Consider the following 23455-nt stretch of genomic DNA (forward strand, 5'->3'; position numbering starts at 1 on the left):
GGGTAATGTGTTGGTTCTTTGTCCTTCTCCTCCTCTTCTCCTCCTCCTCCTCCTCTCTCTCCTCCTCCTCCTCCTCCTCACCTTGGTTAATCGGGTGAGTAATTCTTTCAGTGTCTTCCTTTAGAATACACCTCAATGGCAACAAAAAAAAAAAAAAAAAAAAGATGGGTAAATATGCATATAGATAAAAAGCGAAGGGATAAAAATAAACTTAGAGATAAACTAACCTCATTCACGTGTAACCATTTTTCTACACACACACACACACACACACACACACACACACACACACACACACACACACACACACACATCGGAATGCGAGCTCCATCGATACCGGAACTAGATCGACAGCAAGTGAGAATTAATAAAAGAAAACAAGAAAATATTAACGAAGAATTTATAAATGTGTTTCAAATAATAGCACACGTGACTGCTAGGAAAAGAGGGCCAAGAAACGTCACTAGGAAGGACGAGGAGGAGAAGAAACCACAGGACCAAGTAGAACACGTGACAAAGTAATAAAACGGGGAGAGAGAGAGAGAGAGAGAGAGAGAGAGAGAGAGAGAGAGAGAGAGAGAGAGAGAGAGAGAGAGAGAGAGAGAGAGAGAGTGGGGGTGTTAGGGGTGAGAGGTTCAGGTGATGTGGTAAGGTAAAAACACCTGCGTCGGCACTTACCCCCCCCCTCACCTCCTTCATGACCCCCTTCCCCCTCTCTCACACCCACCCAATACCGGCACAAGTGTGAAAATATCCCCCATTCACCCATTCCCCCCCCCATTCACCGTCACCATCACCTCCATTTCTCCCAGTGCACCTCCCAGGCTATTCCTTTCTCTGTTTGTTTGTATCTATCTGTCTGTCTGTCTGTGTCTGTCTGTCTGTCTATCCGTCTGTCTGTCTGTCTGATAGCACCCCCTTCTCCTCCCGAACACATCCGCTACCGATCAACTTAAAACTTCCCTTGTCTAAAACTTCCTGTCTGTCACTCCCCGTTCTCCCGCTCCCCCAAACATCCTGTCTCCTTCCAGCAACAGATACACACGCAACAGAAGCACCTAAATAATGGATGATCGACAAAACAGTAACAGAAGGAGAAGCAACAGGAGCAACGAGATAACAACAGATGATAGACAAAACAGACCTAATAGAAGCAAGTAAGCGAATGATAGACAAAATAGTAACATAAATAAATGCAACAGAAGCAACAAAGGAGACAGAAGGAACAGATGAGACAAAACAACGGAAACAGAAGCAACAGGAACAAATAAACAACGGATAGAAAAACAGTAAAAACAACAGAAACAATATGAACAACTAATCAACAGGGGATGGGAGACAAAACAACAACAAAAACAGACTCAACAAAAGGAACTAAATAACGGATGAACAACAAAACAACAACAACAACAGAAACAGAAGCATAACTAACAACAACAACAGAGTATAACTAATCAACACCGGGTGAGAGACGAAAGAGCAACAGAAACAGACCCAACAGGAGTAACAAGCAACAACAAAACAGCAACAACAAAAGCTCCACCTTCCACTAAAGCACAAGATCGACAACATATCCACAAGAACGACAACATATCCACAAGATCGACAACATATCCACAAGATCGACAACATATCCACAAGATCGACAACATATCCACAAGAACGACAACATATCCACAAGATCGACAACATATCCACAAGATCGACAACATATCCACAAGATCGACAACATATCCATAAGATCGACAACATATCCACAAGATCGACAACATATCCACAAGAACGACAACATATCCACAAGATCAACAACATATCCACAAGAACGACAACATATCCACAAGATCAACAACATATCCACAAGATCAACAACATATCCACAAGATCAACAACATATCCACAAGATCAACAACATATCCACAAGATCAACAACATATCCACAAGATCAACAACATATCCAAAAGATCAACAACATATCCACAAGAGCGACAACATATCCACAAGAACAACAACATATCCACAAGAACGACAACATATCCACAAGATCAACAACATATCCACATGATCGACAACATATCCACAAGAGCGACAACATATCCACAAGATCAACAACATATCCACAAGAACGACAACATATCCACAAGATCAACAACATATCCACAAAAGCAACATATCCACACGAGCGACAACATATCCACACAAAACAACAGCAGAACCTCGACCTTCCACTAAAGCACAAAAGGCGACAACATATCCACAAGATCGACAACATATTCACAAGAGCGAGCAAGTCAGAAGTCACACAGATATATTCCTGCTCATCTTCATTTCCTAGACGTGGCAGTCTCCAGCAACACACAACACTGTCAATGAACTTACCACACCTGACTCACTTAATTGTTTTCCTTGACGCCCACCTTCATTACCACTGACAAGCTGCGCAGGTGAGTGACTGAGTGGTGGTATGGAGGCGGGGTAAGTACGTAGGTGGGTGACGGAGGGAGGGTTAAAGGTGTGAGGAATGAATATAGTAAGTGGTGGTACTGTGAGTGGAAGTACGTAAGAAGAGACCCAATGGAATGTTTGTTGCTTCTGAACGTAAATGTCAAGCGTATGATGACCTTCAGAAAGCTTCATGCCACTGAGCGAAGTGTGTGTGTGTGTGTGTGTGTGTGTGTGTGTGTGTGTGTGTGTGTGTGTGTGTACCACTATCAAGTCACACGACGAGAAACGGCATACTAACATGAGTGTAAGCCAAGTACACACACACACACACACACACACACACACACACACACACACACACACACACACACACACACACACACACACACACACACACACAAGGAGAGACACTAACACACACAAACAAACATACACAAACTTCCACGTCCATGCCACACACTCCTAACCCTTGATTACCACCACCACCACCACCACATATCAAACAAATTACAACACCTGAAGCTGAAATATTCCACCACACGTCTAAATACACCGCCACCATCACCACCTTCACCACCACCACCACCATCACCACCTTCACCACCACCACCACCATCATCACCAACACGCACAACCTACACACAATTCACAAAAACTATACGTAAATACTCACCAACACCCACATTTTTACATATCTTTTTCCTTCTTCTCCCACTTCATGCCTCTACTCCTACCCTCTGAGACACCCTCCACACCACTACCGTCCTTCTCACCTCACCTGCCGCCAGTACAGGTGTTGGCCCGCAGCTGCAAGTGTTACCTTTATGAACATTCCTTCCTTATTTAAACTACCTCTAGGTAAATACTTCGAGTGAGAGAGAGAGAGAGAGAGAGAGAGAGAGAGAGAGAGAGAGAGAGAGAGAGAGAGAGAGAGAGAGAGAGAGAGAGAGAGAGAGAGAGAGAGAGAGAGAGAGAGAGAGAGAGAGAGGTAGTGTTGATGGAAGTGAGATTTGAGTACTAAAAGATGTGGAAGTAGTGTGTGTGTGTGTGTGTGTGTGTGTGTGTGTGTGTGTGTGTGTGTGTGTGTGTGTGTGTGTGTGTGTGTGTGTGTGAGAGAGAGAGAGAGAGAGAGAGAGAGAGAGAGAGAGAGAGAGAGAGAGAGAGAGAGAGAGAGAGAGAGAGAGAGAGAGAGAGAGAGAGAGAGAGAGAGAGAGACTACCTAATCCATACCACTGAATAAAAGATAAGGCATTTAATATCAATACGTCAAGGAGTAAATATGCAAAATAATATCAAACATTCACGAGGGAAATCACCCGGGCGGATGATTCCTGGGCAGTGGCGCGTGTGAGGAGGATCACAAAGGAATACAAAGGAAGTCGGAACAGCAACAGACCCTGAAGTCCTTATTAGGGTATTTGTGTAGCTATTCTATTGTAGCTAATAATAGGAGAGATAGGATAGCATAGAAAAAGGAAAAATATTAAGAGGAGGAGGAGGAGGAGGAGGAGGAGGAGGAGGAGGAGGAGGAGGAGGAGGAGGAGGAGGAGGAGGAGAAGAGAGGAGAGGAGAGGAGAGGAGAGGAGAGGAGAGGAGAGGAGAAGAGGAGAAGGAGAAGGAGGAGGAGGAAGAGGAGGAGAGGAGGAAGAGAAGAGGAGAGGAGAGGAGAGGACAGGAGAGGAGAGGAGGAGAGGAGAGGAGAAGGAGGAAAAGGAAGAGAGGAAGAGACAGAATACTTGAGTAAAAGAATCGAATTAAGGAAAAAAAACGTAAAAAAGAAATATTGAATGAAACAAAGTACGGTGCGTGAATTTAGTGTACAACGTAAGCAACCTTTACCTCACCAGGGCCACCATAGTGTTGAGGTCAGCAACACCGCGATGGCCCAACCGAGAGGCCCTAAATGTTGCCTCACAAGTCTATCATTCAATTCCACTAACCTTTAAATGTCATTCCTTCTTTTCAGGACACACACACACACACACACACACACACACACACACACACACACACACACACACACACACACACACACACACGGGCACAAAGAAATATATACAACAGAAAAAAAAGTATGGTCTTTCTGTTTTCTCTGTTCATTTTTAAGCCTTTGAGTTGAATACGTTCCTTTTGTTCCTTCCTTCTTCTATATATGACGAATCTATTTTCTAAGCCATAAACACAAAGAAACACGAAGGAAAACAGGTAGCAGCATATAATTTTCGCCCTTAAAACAAGTATAAGTTTCGGTCTTTACAAGTAATAGACAGAAATAAATACGAAAGAAAAACAAGGACAAAGAAACACGAAGGAAAAACAAGTAGCGGCATATATTTTTCGTCCTTTAAACAAGTTTTTTTTTTTTTTTATCATGTTATAGGTCTACTTGAAGAGTATGGGAAGCGCTGTCCAACTTCCACCAATTAACCGCGCAGGCAATTTCATTCATAATAGTACCCATATTAGGGCCCATATCACCACATAAGCGCATCTTTGGCGTAGGGCAATTACACCCCCACCTAGAACCTCGAGAAATAACAAAGTTTCAAGACGGCACGTGGTGGGATTCCAACCTACGCAGGAACGTCTACCCGAGCCCACACTCACCACCTTATCCACTACGCCACCGCCTCCCTAATACGTATCTTTCCTTACAAGTACACAAATTAACACGAAGGAAGAACAAGCAACACTATTATCGCTCTTAAGACTTAATTCCCATATTTTGAAGGCAATGAGTCTAATATTTTCCATCCATTGCAACATCTCTCCTCCATTCACAGGCGAAGACCAAGAGCAGTGAATGAGGACTGGAAACTTCCGTGGTGGCTAGTGAGAGAGAAGCGTGGGTGAGAGCTCAGACAGGAAGGAGAGAGAGAGGGAAAGAGAGAGAGAGAGAGAGAGAGAGAGAGAGAGAGAGAGAGAGAGAGAGAGAGAGAGAGAGAGAGAGAGAGAGAGAGAGAGAGAGAGAGAGAGAGAGAGAGAGAGAGAGAGAGAGAGAACAAAAAAAGTCACAGAAATACGGCAGGTTGTCTGACATGGCCGAACGTGGAAAATATTTTGGCAAACTTTTCGCCGCAAACAGAACTGCGTCAAAATAACTTCCACAGCTCAATTTTTACCTCGGCATTCCCCAAATCCGCCTCTCCGCTCTCCTGCCTTCACTCTTTCAATCTCAACCTGTTATAGCAAATCTGTAGCGGAAGAAATAAAAGGATAAAAAAAAAAAAAAAGTTAAAAAGTTACGTATCAAAATATATATGCATGAGTTCCCAGTATCGATGGCATGATACACACACACACACACACACACACACACACACACACACACACTCCTTTCTCTATCTCTCTCTCTCTCTTGCACACACATTACTTTTTACTCCGACTAACACATCCTCATAATATCTTCCCTGCTTTCCATCATCCAAATTTTCAACATCTATACATTCCCGGCTTTCAACATTCCTCCTCTCCCTGTTACGTTTTCCCTCCCTACCTTCCACATCACTCCTCTTTCCTCTCTCTCTCTCTCTCTCTCTTGGTCTTTCATCTTTCCTCATTCTGTCAGCCGTCCAGTGTCTGTCTGTCCGTCACTGCACTAGCTAGCGACTAACTAAATTTCTTTCGCCTCAAACGCTCTGCCGAGAATATCTTTTCATTTACTGGCACACTCGCTCCCTTTTGACACATTACGGTAACACACCAGTGAGACTCGTTAATACTTCTCATTCAAACAGATTTAGGAGGACGCAATAAGGATGCCGCCCACAGACACGAGTTAATGAGAGAGGAATCCCACCACAGAGAGAGAGAAAATGAGAGACAGTGCAAGAGATAATATATGTTTGGCCGTGGTGAGTGACAGGATAAGAGGATGAGAGACGTAGGATTTAGGCTTAGGGGAAGGAAGAGTAGGAGAGTGGGGTGTCCTCTCCTATCCTATTCAGTTTAAAGGTCCTTGTGATAAGCTCCCACGTCAAACCCTCCGTCAGGAACCACCAATGTTAAGGAATTGTTTCGTTTCACACTATCACCATCATATCATCATTATTACCTGCTTCTTCTTACTCTTATTACAGTGGCACAGAATCCCTTTGCTGCTGCGCCATTAAGTCCATCAATCTTCTCTTTTTTTTCTTCCTCCTCCTCCTTCGCTGTAGAGTTAAAGCGTAATTTATCGTGGTTTCGTAAGGATCAACACGTCAGCTGCTATCTATTTGTTTTTCATTTGTGTTCTTCCTCTTCTGCTCCTGCTTCAGTTTCGTCCTCTTGTTTTCTTCTTCCTGCTGCTCCTCCTCCTCTTCCTCTTCGTCCTCCTCCTCCAGCGTAACTTATGCCGGAGTGTAAAGGCTGCCAGCATATTTTTCTGTTCATCTTTATACTCTTTCCTCCATTCTTCTTCTCTTTCTCCTTTCCTCTTTGTCTCTCTCTCTCGTTCCTACTACAGACTTCTTACATGTTTTGCTCTTCATTTTTCCTTCCTTTCCTCCTTTTTTTCTTTTCCTCGCGCCGTCCTTTCCTTCTTCTTTTCCTTCTTCTCTTTCTCCTGTTTTTTCTCTTATTACAGATTTTCTATATGTTTTGTTCCACACTTCCCTCTTCCTTTCTTCTTCTCTTCTTTCTTCTTCCCTCTTCCCTTTTTCTTTCTATCTATCATTGACTTGTTTTCTCTCCATCCTTCATTTTCCTTCTTTCTCTTGTATCATTCCTACATCCTTCCTTCAATCTATTTCCTTCTCCATTCATTCCTATCTTCCCTCCCTTTTTTCACCATCTCCTCTTACAACAGACACGTTTCTCTTTTCCCCCCTCTCTTCCCTTTCCTTTCCTTTCTCTTCCTTCCATTCCTCTTCCCTCCCGCGTCTCTATAACCATTTAGTGGAAGACCAGTAGAGGCGTCAGTCAGGTAAACTCTTCCAGGAACGAGGAAACATCACTTTTACTACTTGTTTTCACACTGCTCGAACGGGGCAGCGCTTTTGTTTGGGTTGCGCTGCGCCTCTGACATGCCCTTGCTTACGTGAACACCGGGTAAGGACGAGAGGGGCGTGCAGGGCGACAGAGCAATAGGAAAGGGAGAGCAAGGTGGCGGAAAACAGAGACCTGGTGACGTGAAATGACGGTGATAGGTGAATCTAATGAGTTTGAAGGAGTTGAATTAAAGGTAATTGTGACACGTGTGTGAGAGATGCTAAGTTGAGGAAGGAGGAGGAGGAGGAGGAGAAAGCAGGAGGAGGAGGAGGAGGAGGAGGAGGAGGAGGAGGAGGAGGAGGAGGAGGAGGAGGAGGAGGAGGAGGAGGAGGAGAGGAGGAGGAGGAGGAGGAGGAGGAGGAGGAGGAGGAGGAGGAGGAAGAGGAGGAGGAGGAGGAGGAGGAGGAGGAGGATGAAGAGGAGGAGAATAGTAAGCACGAGATGATGGAAGAGGGTGGGCTTTGTCACAAGAAAGGGAAGGCGTGGCTTTCATCTCTCTCTCTCTCTCTCTCTCTCTCTCTCTCTCTCTCTCTCTCTCTCTCTCTCTCTCTCTCTCTCTCTCTCTCTCTCTCTCTCTCTCTCCGGCCGTACAGTTTTCATAACTCTCCTCAGCCTGCGTCATAGTGTGTGTGTGTGTGTGTGTGTGTGTGTGTGTGTGTGTGTGTGTGTGTGTGTGTGTGTGTGTGTGTGTGATCGACCTTCCACACGAAGATCATCATCTAAATCTTTCACCTGTACGGAAGCTGACCTTTAAAGGTGGCATGGTCACTAGGGCGGCCTGAGAGAGAGAGAGAGAGAGAGAGAGAGAGAGAGAGAGAGAGAGAGAGAGAGAGAGAGAGAGAGAGAGAGAGAGAGAGAGAGATGAGATGGAGACGAGACACAAACACACACACACACACACACACACACACACACACACACACACACACACACACACACACACACACACACACACACACACACACACACACACACACACAGCGACAGACAAACCAAGGAAAAAACGGAGGCAGAGATACACAAAGAGAGAGAGAGAGAGAGAGAGAGAGAGAGAGAGAGAGAGAGAGAGAGAGAGAGAGAGAGAGAGAGAGCGAGAGCGAGAGAGAGCGACAAGACCAACACTGAGGACAAGGACAGAGACAAAGCGAGGCAAGGATGAATGAAAAAGTGATGAGGACAGAAAACACAAGTTGTATCAGAGAGAGAGAGAGAGAGAGAGAGAGAGAGAGAGAGAGAGAGAGAGAGAGAGAGAGAGAGAGAGAGAGAGAGAGAGAGAGAGAGAGAGAGAGAGAGAGAGAGAGAGAGATCTATTTATACACCACGGATAGATCTTAAACCGCTTAAAACCAGCTAAGGACTTGCCTTGTAACACACACACACACACACACACACACACACACACACACACACACACACACACACACAGTCTTCCAGGAACATCGTGCACCATAAAATGACTCACAGTGACGCACAATTAACAAAAAGAGAATCGTGTGGACAGGTCGTTGGGGATAATTGCAAGGTAAGGAAATTGCAGCAAAGGAGCCAAGGAAAGGGGGAAAGGGGTTGCCGACTTGCCGATACCAGGGCTGGGGGGGGGGTGTCCACGCAGCACGCCACTCCTACAGAACACTGGTGATTTAAGCTACCTGTCCTGGCCTGCCTCTAATCAACTAACTCAAGGACAGGTGGAGGAAACTTTTTGGCTATTCACTTCAACTCGCCTTGAGAAACTCGTGAAGTCTTGCTGGGTTCTCTTATGTGATGGGATTTCTCGTATTTATTCGTTCATATCTATTTGTTTCATATCCATTTTTTTTTAATATGAAGTTTTACTGTACTTACTTCTTGGCTATTCAGTCTTCACTTCCACTCGCCTTGAGAAACTCGTGAAATCTTGGTGGTTTCTCTTATTTTGTAGTGTTTCTCGTATTTATTCGTTCAATTCTAGTCGTTTCATTTCTATTTTTTTTTTATTTGAAGTCTTACTGTTTTATTTTATCTTATTTTTTGTGATGGTGATTTTGTTTTTCATATCTATTCGTTTTTATGTTGATTATTTCGTACGTCAGTTTTATTTTATTTCTTTACGTAGTGTATTTTTTTTCTATTATCTGTCTTGTTTTGGTTCTTGTTGTGTCTTTTACTTGCTTTTATTCGTTTCTGATGCGTTTTACTTCTTTTTTCGTGATCTTTTTCTGTGTTCTTTGGTTCTTGTTGTCTGTTTTTTTGTGTTTTGTTTGTATTCATTTTGTTTCTGATGCGTGTTTTCTTTTTTCGTTATCTCTTCCTTTTGCTCTCTCTCTCTCTCTCTCTCTCTCTCTCTCTCTCTCTCTCTCTCTCTCTCTCTGTACCATTTTCTCTTTCCTTTTCGACAAATTTCCTTCTCTTTTCTCGTAATTCTGCTTATCATCTTCCTTTTCAAAATCCGAACCATCGTTTTCTTCTCTCCCTGATTTTCTCTTCTCCTATCTCTTTCTTGTCATTTTTACACTTTTCTTGCCTTTTTTTCCTCTCTCTCGTCCTTCTTTTCGCTTCTCGCAGTTCGTCTATTTTCCACTTCTTTCTCCCTTTCATCCACTCCTGACTGGAAATTCTCGGAAGGAAAGAAAAGTTACCGCCAATGCAAGTCTAGGCACACACGCAGCCAGGTTTCAGTTCGGTGTTTGCTGCTTCGGTCAACGAGAGAGAGGCGAGGAGGGAGTCTTGCATCACGAACCCAGCCAGCCATTAGTCAACGAGGTCATCAATAACCTTGAGATCTTCCCCCGATAGATCCAGGTAAGAGATTACGCTCCCTCTCTCGCCCTCTCTCCCTCCTCTTCTGTGTGTTACCGATAACTTCAAAGATTTTTATTTTTTCTTTATTTTGAATCGGTTTTGTTTTAAGGTGTTGAGGAATCCAGCCTTGAGAGAGAGAGAGAGAGAGAGAGAGAGAGAGAGAGAGAGAGAGAGAGAGAGAGAGAGAGAGAGAGAGAGAGAGAGAGAGAGAGAGAGAGAGAGAGAGAGAGAGAATAAAATTAAAGCATAGAAAAAAAATAAGAGACATTATGAAAGGAAGGAAGGAAGGAAGGAAACAAAGAAAGAAAAGAATTGAAAAAAAAACCGCAACACACAAACAATAAATATTAATAAATAAATAAACAAAATAGAATAAAAAGATGAAAACATTTAATCTAAGGATAAAACTTAAGAGAACGAATGGAGAGAGAGAGAGAGAGAGAGAGAGAGAGAGAGAGAGAGAGAGAGAGAGAGAGAGAGAGAGAGAGAGAGAGAGAGAGAGAGAGAGAGAGAGAGAGAGTAGTAAATAAGTAGGTATATAAAAAGTTAATTATATCTAGGCGATGTCACGAAGTTAATTCAGCATATAGTTTTACTCCTACACTCGACTCACAACACTGTCACCAGCATTCTAAAACACTTCAGCGGTTTCTCTTCTTTACTTTCAACAGGCTTTAGTGGAAATAGCCGAGGATTCCAGGGATATTTCAATGATTTTAGTGATGAGCTAACAAGAATTCTGCATCATTAGTGGGACGACACACACACACACACACACACACACACACACACACACACACACACACACACACACACACAAAGACTCGGAATTCAGGATAACGAAACCTTGCATAATGGAATGACTCAATAACAAATGATACAGCAGGTAGTGAGTAATGAATTCTTGAGTAACAGCTGTAATCGTCCTCACTATGGTATTACACACGCTCTACAGCACTTATTTCCTCTATTGCAGCGCGATGGAGGAAGAATTTGACGGTCCTTCTGTCTCCTTCGCTCCCACGTCCCGAGTAACTGACTAATGAAAACTTGTGAAGATATATGAACGTGACCCATTAAACCTTAACCCTTTCAGTACTGGAACGCAATTTTTACCTTGAGTTTTGGGTATGACTGGACGATTTTTATCTACATTATGAAATATCGATGGAGTTTAGAAGATTAATGGCCACAGTCTTTGCTATTTCAATCCTCTACACAAGTTTTTGAAGCTGTATAAAATCGCCAAATAGTAACCAGAATGAATATGAAAGCGCGTCATGGTACTGAAGGGGTTAAGTGATATTTTAGATTCATGAATATAGCTAATACACCAACACCTGAGTCTACATTCCAGGTATTGGCTAATTGTTCCAGATGGTGAAGGGCGCGTGCCAGAAAGGTGGGCGTCAGGTAGAGAAGGAAAAAGAGGCAAGTACGATGTGGCATTACTATGATAAAATTAAGATATGAGTGTTGTGATGCCAATAACAGTCAATCACTCACTCAGTCGGTAAGTCAATCAGTTGGTCGATGCAGGTGAAAGACAATCACTGCACTAGAATACACCTGAGTGCAAATCAACAATGACGAGCGTGTTATTGCAGTTCCAATATCAAATCAGCCAACTAAGAACATAAAACAATGCATGCTGAAGGGCTCGGCTCACTCAATCAGTCTATCATTTAATTAATCGCGGAGGTACTACTGCCATAAAAAAATAAAAAAATTAAGAGGGACCGATATGAGTATGCTGTTGAGGGTCCATAATTGGGGCATCAGAAATTAACATCTTTACCATGAGATTTGTGTACGATTAGAGCATTTTACTTACATTACGAAGGGTCTATGGAGGTCAGAAGATTAACGGCCACAGTCTTCACTATATTATTCCCCCACATAAGTTTTTGAAGCTGTACAAAATCACCAAATAGTAAGCAGAATGAATATGGAAACGCGTCATGGAGTTAAAAAACATAAGAAAAAAAGGGAATATTACAAAAAGCTGCCAGGAATATACGTGGCAGTCACTCATCGCTCATCCTCAAAAACATGCACTCCCGAGTAAGAAGGGCAGAGGGGAGTGACTGGTAGAATACAGCTTTACCTAATAGTAGCACATCAAAATATCCTTTCCCTGTCAATTACTCAGCGATCAGTGAATCCTTCTCTAATGGGTAAGTGCGGTTTATTCCTAAAGAGAAAAAATAAAGGAGGGGATGATTTTTCATTGGTTAGACTGTTGTGTGTGTGTGTGTGTGTGTGTGTGTGTGTGTGTGTGTGTGTGTGTGTGTGTGTGTGTCGTGTTTCACCTTGAGTGTCGCAATTCTCTCGGCTTTACTTAGACTATGCAAACAAAATGTGAAAAATGTTGAAAGAAACACGATTATTTGCTTACTAAAACAATGCATACGTGTGCGTTCTTTACACCGACCTAACTAAATATGTTTTTAATCATCGTTCGCTACACAAATAAAGAATAACAATAAAAATAATGAACAGAAAAGAAACAAACCTTTCACTAAACTAATCAAGAACAAAGAAAAAAAAGTGAAGGTAACATATTAGAAGAAAAAAATCCCTACTGCTCCCCATCAATTAATCAAACAATCCTCTTACGCTTCCCTCCAACGCAGCACACCGTGAACAAACACCACCTCAGTAATCCAGCCACACGCGATACTCCGCTGCCTCAACGCATATTTGCCTTACTCGCCAGCATATTCTTCTCTGCTGAATATCACGCAGAGTTACATGAAATGACACGAGGAAGTGAATTAATCCTGATATATAAACGCTCCTTTGTTTATTCTTGCTTAAATGTAGTAAAGGTATAGGGAATGTTAAATAATATGGGAAATAAATAAATCTAGTGACATTTTTGAACGCTTCCTATTTATTCTTTTCCAGTTTATTCTTGCCTAAAGGTCGTAAAGGTAAAAGTAATGTTAAATATACGAAAATGAAATTAATCTAGTCACACTTTTGAACACTTCCCATCTACAACATTACGTAGAACCTTGACTGAAATTAACAAGGAGAAACACACGTGCACTAATCAAGTAATACCTCCCAACACTTCCAGGTAACTCTTGATTCGTGATTGGTCTGTATCATCGCTTTCTAGGTAACTCTTGATTCGTGATTCGTGTGTATTATTGCTGTAGGTTAAAGAAAGAACGGGAACATTCACTGACAGGAGAGAGGTGAATTAATCTAGTAAAGCCCTTCATCGCTTCCTCAACAGGGAATAGCCGGAGTAACAAAAAGACTAAAGGGGAGATGCCATTCAACTCTGTGATGTGGCCGCTGGTGACTAAACAAGAGGAACTATGACCTACATCCTACAACACACATTCACACACACACACACACACACACACACACACACACACACACACACACACACACACACACACGGACACAAGACTAGCACGCAGATAGAAGAGATTCAGGTCAAGTTGTGTCCATGAACAGGTGGGGTTGTCTCTCTCTCTCTCTCTCTCTCTCTCTCTCTCTCTCTCGACCAAAGGGAAGGGAGCCGGTGAGCCAAACTGTCCCTAATTACGACACGGTAACGATGAATGAAGCGAGAGAGAGAGAGAGAGAGAGAGAGAGAGAGAGAGAGAGAGAGAGAGAGAGAGAGAGAGAGAGAGAGAGAGAGAGAGAGAGAGAGAGAGAGAGAGAGAGAGAGAGTATAGGTGAAAAAACACAAACAGGTACACACACACATTACAACACACACACACACACACACACACACACACACACACACACACACACACACACACACACACACACACACACACACACACACACACACACACACACACACAGAGCCAAAAATACTCACCAAGTAATATTGAGAGAGAGAGAGAGAGACGACGAAAGATTTATTACCGCAGAGAGAGAGAGAGAGAGAGAGAGAGAGAGAGAGAGAGAGAGAGAGAGAGAGATGAATGTGTAAAAAGCAAGAAAAAAATAAGTGATATTGAAAAATTGGTTCAAAATAGAGTGAAAGAAGGAAAGAAGAAGGAAAAAAAGAGGAAAAGAAAGGAGAAAAAGGAAAAGAACCTGAAATGAAAGTAAAAGAAGAGAAATGGGAAAATGTCTCAGGAACGGAAAGAAATGAGAGAGAGAGAGAGAGAGAGAGAGAGAGAGAGAGAGAGAGAGAGAGAGAGAGAGAGAGAGAGAGAGAGAGAGAGAGAGAGAGAGAGTGAGAGAGTGTGTGTGTGTGTGTGTGTGTGTGTGTGTGTGTGTGTGTGTGTGTGTGTGTGTGTGTGTGTGATCGACCGCACACCCGCATAACTCCGTAAGAGGTTCGATTATTTGGTTACACTCACAGGAAACACACATGACTCACACACACACACACACACACACACACACACACACACACACACACACACACACACACACACACACACACACACACACACACGGGTTACGACCACACCTTACTTGTTTACATAGAAGGAAGTGGAACAATATGTACCTCTCTCTCTCTCTCTCTCTCTCTCTCTCTCTCTCTCTCTCTCTCTCTCATTACTTCATCTATTTCATGCTTCCCTTCTCAGTTTCTTCCTTTTCTCCTAAAATATGCCTTTCTTAGTCCTCCTCCTCCTCTTCCTCTATATCCTCCTCCTCCTCCTCTTTTTCCCTGCAGGTCACGCGTCTCTCTTTTCTCTCTTCGTTCGTTCTCTCCGCCCCTCCAATACTTTGCCTGTTATGTACTTAGGGAAGGAGGGAAGGAGGGAAGGAAGGAAACAGAGAAGGAGGGAAAAAGAGAAGGAGTCAGGAAATTAACTTACATTTCTTCATACCTATTCTTTCTTCATTTCAATTTTTTTTTCCCTCAGCTAACCACCTTTATCGAGCTTGCTGTATCCTATTCCTCCTCCTCTTCCTTTTCCTCCTATTCCTTGTCCTCCTCCTCCTCCTCCTCCTCTTCCTCCTCCTACTGCTGCCCTTCCTCCTCTTCCTCCTCCTTCCGAAAACAAACGGATTGTGAACCTCTTGTGAGTTCTTTTATAGACTCTTCGATCTACTTGTCTCCTTTTGTTCTCCTCACAGCTGTTGTCTTTTATGCTCCTTTTATCTCAATTATTTTCTCCCTCTTTTTTTCTTACCTTTCTTTTTCCTTGATTGTCTTTTTTTATTCTCGTTATTGTTTTTTTTTTGTCTGTCCTTCGTTTTCTTTTCCTTTTTGTCTTCTATCTTGCGTTATTGTTTTTTTTCTCCTTTGTTTCCTCCGTCTTTCCTTTATCACTCCTTCCAGATAAGGTCTCTCTCTCTCTCTCTCTCTCTCTCTCTCTCTCTCTCTCTCTCTCTCTCTCTCTCTCTCTCTCTCTCTCTCTCTCTCTCTAACGTATAATTCCTTAGTGAGAAATACCGTTGCTTAGGCCATCTCCCTAATCTCTCTCTCTCTCTCTCTCTCTCTCTCTCTCTCTCTCTCTGGTCGGCAGGTGCTTCTGAGGGGCAAGACAGGTGTGTAAGTGACGGCCAATGAGGCTTAGGAAGGATGAAAGCGAGGAGGAGGAGGAGGAGGAGGAGGAGGAGGAGGAGGAGGAGGAGGAGGAGGAGGAGGAGGAGGATGGAAATGAAAGAAGAGGACACGATATATAGAGAGAAGAAAGGTAAGTGATAAGGAAAAGAAGAAAGAAGAGAAAGAGAAGAGGAGTCTGAATGAAGAGAAGACAGGAAGGAAAGACAAGGAGGAATAGGAAGAAAGATGCAGAGGTGAAAAAAGGAGAGAGGAGAGAGGAGAGAAGAGGGAAAGAAGAGGATAAGAAGATGGAGAAAAGAGGGAAAGGAATGAATGAAGGAGTAGAAGGAGGAGAAGGAGAACGAGGAAGATGAGGAGGAGGAGGAGGAGGAGGAGGAGGAGAAAATGATATGAAAATTATCCAGATTCAAGTTTCATTTAATGGCGAAATAAGATTAGAATGATAAAAAAAAATGAAAAGCAAGACGAGAAAATTTTAAAGCTCATTATGAAGGATAGAAAAAAGAAAAAAAAACACGATGACATTCTCTCTCTCTCTCTCTCTCTCTCTCTCACACACACACACACACACACACACACACACACACACACACACACACACAGAAACGCAAATCACACCCACTCTCCCTCTTACTCATCCTCCACTGCCTCCTCTCACTTTCCTCTCACTGTACCGCCAAAACATCTCACCCACCACCTCTCCCTCTCTCCCTCCTCCTCTCCTCTCCTAGCACAATGGAAGGTAAATTCAAGGCAATTCTAAGCACCAAAGACACACAAGCTTCCAGGAATTACAAGGCTAAAATTATCCTACGTTTCATCAAGAGAGAGTAGGCGTGCGTTGGTTGTCTCTTCAAATATGTCACGTTCAGCTTGTCTCGTTATCGATTTAGTATATTTATTCATTTTTTTTACGTTTTTTATTGTTTTTTCTCTAATTTTTCCGTTTTCGTTTTTTTTAAAGTGTAGTTTGGTTTTATTTGGGTTTGAATTAATTTGTGTATATTTTTTTGGGATAGTGGATTCTCTCTCTCTCTCTCTCTCTCTCTCTCTCTCTTTCATGTTGTATTGCATTTCCTCTTCCTTCTCATCTCATCTCATCTTATCTCATCTTCCCTTCCTTCTTCTTGTCTTCGTCGCCATTTCATTCCTCCGACATCCTCTCTTATCTTCATTATCATTATTATTTTTTGGTTTTCCTGGTATCAACAAAGTGCGAGTTCCTTGTACACATATGAAGAGGAGAGGAGGAGGAGGAGGAGGAGGAGGAGGAGGAGGAGGAGGAGGAGGAGGAGGAGGAGGAGGAGGAGGAGGAGGAGGAGGAGACGAGTGGAGTTAAGTGGAAGACTCAAATTTTGAGGACAACAGAAGAAAGCAAAAAAAGGTTAGGAAAAAGTTTCTTGGAGGAGGAGGAGGAGGAGGAGGAGGAGGAGGAGGAGGAGGAGGAGGAGGAGGAGGAGGAGGAGGAGGAGGAGGAGGAGGAGGAGGAGGAGGAGGAGGAGGAGGAGGAGAAGCGTAAAAATGTGGAATGAAGCCAAGATAAGTAAGGACGGAGGGAAGGAAGGAAAGAAGGAAGGAAGGAAGGAAGGAAGGAAGGAAGGAAGGAAGGAAGGAAAGAAGGAAGGAAGGAAGGAAGGAAGGAAGGAAGGAAGGAAGGAAGGAAGGAAGGAAAGACGAAGATTGAGGAGGAGGAGGAGGAAGAGGAGGAAGAGGAAGAGGAGGAGGAGGAGGTGACCACAAACATGCCTAAGCAGTTAAGAGGTTCTTTAGAAAATGTGTATATAAGAAATTTTTTTGCTCCTAAAAAGCCAATAACTTAATAAACATTTACCTTCCCTTCCCGTCTCCCCTCCCCTCCCCTCTCTCTCTCTCTCTCTCTCTCTCTCTCTCTCTCTCTCTCTCTCTCTCTCTCTCTCTCTCTCTCTCTCTCTCTCTCTCTTCTACCTTGCTCCACGCCTTCGCTTCGATGAATGAAAAGAAAAAGAAAGGAAAATTTATGACGCTGGCTGGGGCTGCGCGTTTGGGGTGAAGAGCCTCGTTATAGGAGGAGGAGGAGGAGGAGGAGGAGAAAGAAGAGATGAGGAAGAAAATGAAAGGAGAAGGAGGAGAAGGAAAAGGATATGGAGGAGGAAAAGAAGAGGCAAAAGAGGCAACAAGGAAGGAAAGCTGAGAGGTTTGCAGAAAGGGACGTGATGGAGGTAAGGAAAAAAAAATGACGTGTAGGAAAACTATGAAGGGGAAAACTAGGATGCAAAGGTAACAGAACAAAGAAGAGGAAGAAAGGAATAAGGGAAAATATTGACGTTTGAGAAAATCATGAGGGAAAACAAAAAGTGAGGATGTAGAGGTGGACAAATAATAATAATAATAATAATAATAATAATAATAATAATAATAATAATAATAACAATAAAGCAGTGAAAAAAAGAGAAGAACAAAGGAGAGAAGGAAGATAATAACATGGAGATATAGAAATATGTGGATTTGAAGGAGGAAGAGGAAGACGCGTATGAGAAAATGAGAAAGAAATGAGAAGAGAAAAGGAAATGAAAAGAAAAAAGGAAATAAGAAGAGAAACAAGAAAAGGAAATGAGAAAGATTATACAAAGAACAGAATGAAGATAAATTAAAGGAGAGAAAAGAACAAGGAATTAAAAAAAAAAGAATTAAAAAACAGAAAGATTGACCAAAACGAAACAAAAAAAAAAGCTGATAGAAAAAAGAAAAGAGAGATAAAAAAGAAGAGATAGGATAATGAGAAACTGAATAAGACAAACACGGAAAAGGAGGAAGAGGAGATAAGGGCGATGAAGAGAGGGAGAGAGACTACGGCGAAGAGCGAGAGCGAGAGAGAGAGAGAGAGAGAGAGAGAGAGAGAGAGAGAGAGAGAGAGAGAGGAGTAATTATCACTAAATTATCACTAAATCAATAAGAACAGTAACAGTCAAATAGTTAGTGGGCTTTGAGATAGGAGATACCCAAAATACCTCCTTTAGTCCGTCAAACCCTAATATAAGTAGATGTACTATGTAAAGGCTGAGTATTGAAAAAAAAAAAAAGAGAGAGGACACAGTGGGGGAGAAGAACGAACAGCAAGCAAAAGGTGATTAACTAACTATTACGAGTCACAGTAATTAACGAGGAACAAGACTTCATCCTCTCAAAATAGTGATGCTGGAATTATGAAGCGGATGAATAGTAGTGGTGGTGGTGGTGGTGGTGGTGGTGGTGGTGATTATGATTGTGGTAGTGATGACCTCCCTGGTGGTGGTAATGACTGCAGTAATGGTGGTGGGAATGATAGTGGTGATAGCAGTAATGGTGGTAGTAATGATGGTGGTGATAGCAGTAATGGTGATGGTGAAAGATGTGTTAAGTGAAGCAATAGAATTTTATATTGTTAATGGTATAGGTTTAGGTAGTTACTATTACTACTACTACTACTACTACTACTACTACTACTACTACTACTGCTGCATCTACTCACCTTGGAGGGAAAAGTTGGTAGCACAAGGAAGGAAACACGAGAGTCTTCAAGTTCCCACCGCTGCCATGACCACCTTGAGAGGAAGGGAGGAGGAGGGGGGATGGTAGCGCTTCCTTCTTCCTCCTTCTTCTCCTTAACCTCCTTCTCTGACTCTCAGCACAGATTACTTTTCATCTCCTCCATTTCCTCTGACTAACTTTTCTTTATGTAATTATGAAATTCTTCCTCTTCTCTTATATGTCTTTTGTTTTTCTTTCAGTTTTCTACGAGTTTGCTTTGCCTTTTATTTTTTCTCAGCACTGGAAAATGTTTGGCTGATAAATTATTTTGCTCTTCTTCCTCGTCCGGGTTAGATCGTTCACCTCTCGTCACTTGTGTGTGTGTGTGTGTGTGTGTGTGTGTGTGTGTGTGTGTGTGTGTGTGTGTGTGTGTGTGTGTGTGTGTGTTTGCGTAACTTTTTTTTTTTTTATCTTTGCAGGTGTGTTGCTTCCTATTCTCTTGCTCCTGTTGTAGTCGCTTAATATTCTTTATCTTCTAGTCTCCCTCTTTCTCTCTATCTCTCTCTTTCTCCCTTTACTGTTCTTCTCGATGTTCTCCTTTCGTGTCGGTCTTTCTCGTGGTCGTCGTCGCTCAGCTGTGAATAGTGAAGGGGAACGTGAGCTCCTCAGAAGAAAATAGCAACAATTCATGTATTATTTCCAGGCAAGGCATCGATCGGGAATATCTAAGTGCAAGTAACACACACACACACACACACACACACACACACACACACACACACGGCTTGCACATGCCATCTAGTTTATCTCACACAATGTCACGCAATCTACGTCTGCGTAACAGGTCACACGCGCACGCGCACACGCACACACACACACACACACACACACACACACACACACACACCGCGTAGTGTAGTGGTTAGGACACTCGGCTCACAACCGAGAAGGCTCGGGTTCGAGTCCCGGGCGCGACGAGGCAATATGGGCAAGCCTCTTAATGGAAGACTGGCTGGGTGACCAGCAGACGACCGAGGTGAATTACACACATACCATTAGGAAGCTATTGCAATATGAAGAAGAGAAACCAATGGCAACATAACAGACTGGGCTTCATACACACACACACACACACACACACACACACACACACACACACACACACACACACATTACATCATATCACACAATTGACACAGAGCTTATTAACTAACACCAAACCTACACTCCTGTCTTTTTTTCCGCCTGACTCAACAATTCAATTCCACACAGCGACCTAATTACGTGCAAACAGTGAGACAACAGGTGAGAGAGGTGAAAGAAAGATAAACACTCGAGAAAAAGATGGGCCAAAAAAAGGTAACTGATGAGAGCACAAGAGAGACACCAAGAGAAGACTGATGAATAATTGATGCCTGTGTGTTCCAAAGAGAGCAGAGGACAAACAAGACAGACAAACAAGAGCAGAGGACAAACAAGACAGACAAAACAAGAGAACAGAGGACAAACAAGAGAGACAAACGAGAGAACAGAGGACAAACAAGAGAGACAAACAAGAGAACAGAGGACAAACAAGGCAGACAAAACAAGAGAGCAGAGGACAAACAAGACAGACAAACAAGAAAGAAGAGGATAAACAAGAGAGACAAACAAGAGAACAGAAGACAAACAAGAGAGACAAACAGGAGAGCAGAGGACAAACAAGAAAGAAGAGGATAAACAAGAGAGACAAACAAGAGAGCAGAGGACAAAACAAGACACCAAGAGAGGAGTGGTGAATAAGTGACGCCTGTGTGTTCCAATGAGGTCGGTAAAGTGGTTGGTTAAGTGTGGATAAGTGAATATACACACACAGGAAGGAGTTAAAAGGCTTTGGTCTGATAACATAACTTGATAACACGCTGATATTTTCAAGTATTGGTGGATTTATCGCGGAGAGAGAGAGAGAGAGAGAGAGAGAGAGAGAGAGAGAGAGAGAGAGAGAGAGAGAGAGAGAGAGAGAGATTGACACTTTCACTTTCATTCTTTCTATCATCACCATTACTTGATATGATACTACTACTACTACTACTACTACTACTACTACTACTATACTATTACTACTATCACCATAAACACCATCTATACAGTATCGTAATCATCTCAACCACCATCACTACCACCATTTCTATTACTACTATTTCTACTACTACTACTACTACTACTACTACTATCATCATAAGCACCATGTATACAGTATCGTAATCACTTCAACCACCATCATTACTACCATTTCTACTACTACTACTACTACTACTATCTTTTACGTGTTTAGGATCACTATCATTTGTACACTGTCACCATCACTGCGTCACTGCCAATACCCACGTCTTTTTCTACTCGCTCGCAACACCACACACCACCATCATAATCTCCGCAACACTAGTCTCCACCACTTCACTAATTGCCTGCACTGAGCCGCTACACCATTATGCAACACCACCACTACCACCATTACTATCATCATCATCATCATCACCGTTATCATCATCATTTCTAGCAGTCTGATTCTCACAACACCACGAAATTCTACTCTCAATATCATCACCATCAACATTCATATTTCTGAAACTGTCATCATCACCATTATCATCACCAAAATTCATATTCGCTCACCATCAACACCATCAACACAACAAGATCATTATCACCAACATACATATCCTCACACATCACCATCAACACCACTATCATGATCTCCACACCACAATCACCATCACCATCACCACGATCACTCTCACCATCACAGCCGGTACTGCCACATCACCACCACCTCCATCGTTACCAACATGAACACTCGCACCCTCCCTCACCACCACCACCACCACCACGAACACCACTGATGCGTCACCACCACCACCACCACCACCAAAACAAACCACATCTTCAACACAAACACTTCACAAACACAAGAAAACTAAATACACACACACAAACACACATACACAAACACATTGAAAACCGTATCGTGTTTGGAGGGATAGAAAGAGAGAAAGAGAGTGAGAGTGGAACAGGGAAGTAGGAGAGGTGGGGAGTTTGGGGGGACGGTGATAGAGAAGAGAGAACGAAAACGGACAGCGAAGTGACACCCTCCACCTACCACGTCTGGCTTGGCACTGAGCACGAGTGAGTAGCGGCTAGCGGGACTGAGTGAGGCAGGGAGGGAGTGAGGAAGCCAGCCAGCCGTGCGCGCTCCCTCGTTGCTCTTATCTGAAGGCAGCGGATTTCCCTTTACTGATAGGAGTACAGGAGTGTGGGCCTGTCTACACGGAACCTCCAGGCACTCTTAAAAAAAACTCATGCCTACAGGTGTTGATAAAAGAGAGATTACTAATTCTAAGGTGTCAAAAGATAAGAAAGATAAAGGTACACTAGATTATGCACAGGTAAAGGTGTTGTATGAGGTGTGCAGTGTGATTATGGCTCAGGTGGGGTGGTAGTATTGCACGTTATTGTGTTGCTTGTTTAAAATGTGAAGTAAAATGTGAGAATATAAAAAAATACACGTTATTTTGTGTCTTCCATTACGGACAAGTGGGCCGATGCAGGTTAATTGTCAAAAAAAAGTCCCATTAGGTAACGAAATGGGCATACGTGTGTGTGTGTAGAGAGAGAGAGAGAGAGAGAGAGAGAGAGAGAGAGAGAGAGAGAGAGAGAGAGAGAGAGAGAGAGAGAGAGAGAGAGATGAGTCATTCTGTTTACGTCAGTCAACTTATTTTTGTTTACTAAAAGAGACATCCTGTGTGTGTGTGTGTGTGTGTGTGTGTGTGTGTGTGTGTGTGTGTGTGTGTGTGTGTGTGTGTGTGTGTGTGTGTGTGTGTGTGTGTGTGTGTTCCAGACTGAACTGTCATATTCTCCCCACTATTTCATTCCCCATACCTCACTTTCCGCCATAAATCTCTCTCTCTCTCTCTCTCTCTCTCAAACTGAAACAAAACGACATTGTAACATTCTTTCCTTTTCATTTCTATTTTCTCATTTCTCTTTTCATTAGAATACTTTCTAATAACCTCCTCCTCCTCCTCCTCCTCCTCCTCCTCCTCCTCCTCCTCCTCCTCCTCCTCCTCCTCCTCCTCTTCCTCCTGCAAAAAAATGAGAAGAGGTCATTTTTTTCACTTCATTTCCTTCCTGCAATATTCATTCACTTTGGTCTTCTCTTCTTTTTTTCTTCTTCCTCCTTTATTACAACTCGACCTTGCCCTTCTCTTTCTTATTTTTCGTCCTCCTCGT

The 23455-nt window shown here is 42.8% G+C and overlaps 1 protein-coding gene across 2 annotated transcripts in view; it reads right to left on the bottom strand.

Annotated features, from left to right (window-relative positions):
* LOC123512943 (synaptotagmin-1-like) overlaps positions 1–22412 on the bottom strand; it is a 60565-nt gene extending 38153 nt beyond the window's left edge. Inside the window, exons 1-2 of one of the 2 annotated variants that reach the window (XM_045269647.1) lie at positions 22326–22412; positions 19188–19821 (exon numbers count right to left, since the gene is read on the bottom strand). Coding sequence is in view for 1 of the 2 variants with exons in the window: in XM_045269646.1 (XP_045125581.1) it covers positions 3116–3127 (12 nt within the window). In the remaining variant the exon portion in view is untranslated. Of the gene's footprint in view, positions 1–3115; positions 3256–19187; positions 19822–22325 lie in introns of those variants that run through there. The other variant, XM_045269646.1, reaches the window with a different exon arrangement.
* Between the last annotated feature and the right edge of the window lie 1043 nt (positions 22413–23455).

The sequence above is a fragment of the Portunus trituberculatus genome, chromosome 35, assembly GCF_017591435.1.
Source record: "Portunus trituberculatus isolate SZX2019 chromosome 35, ASM1759143v1, whole genome shotgun sequence".
Taxonomy (NCBI): domain Eukaryota; kingdom Metazoa; phylum Arthropoda; class Malacostraca; order Decapoda; family Portunidae; genus Portunus; species Portunus trituberculatus.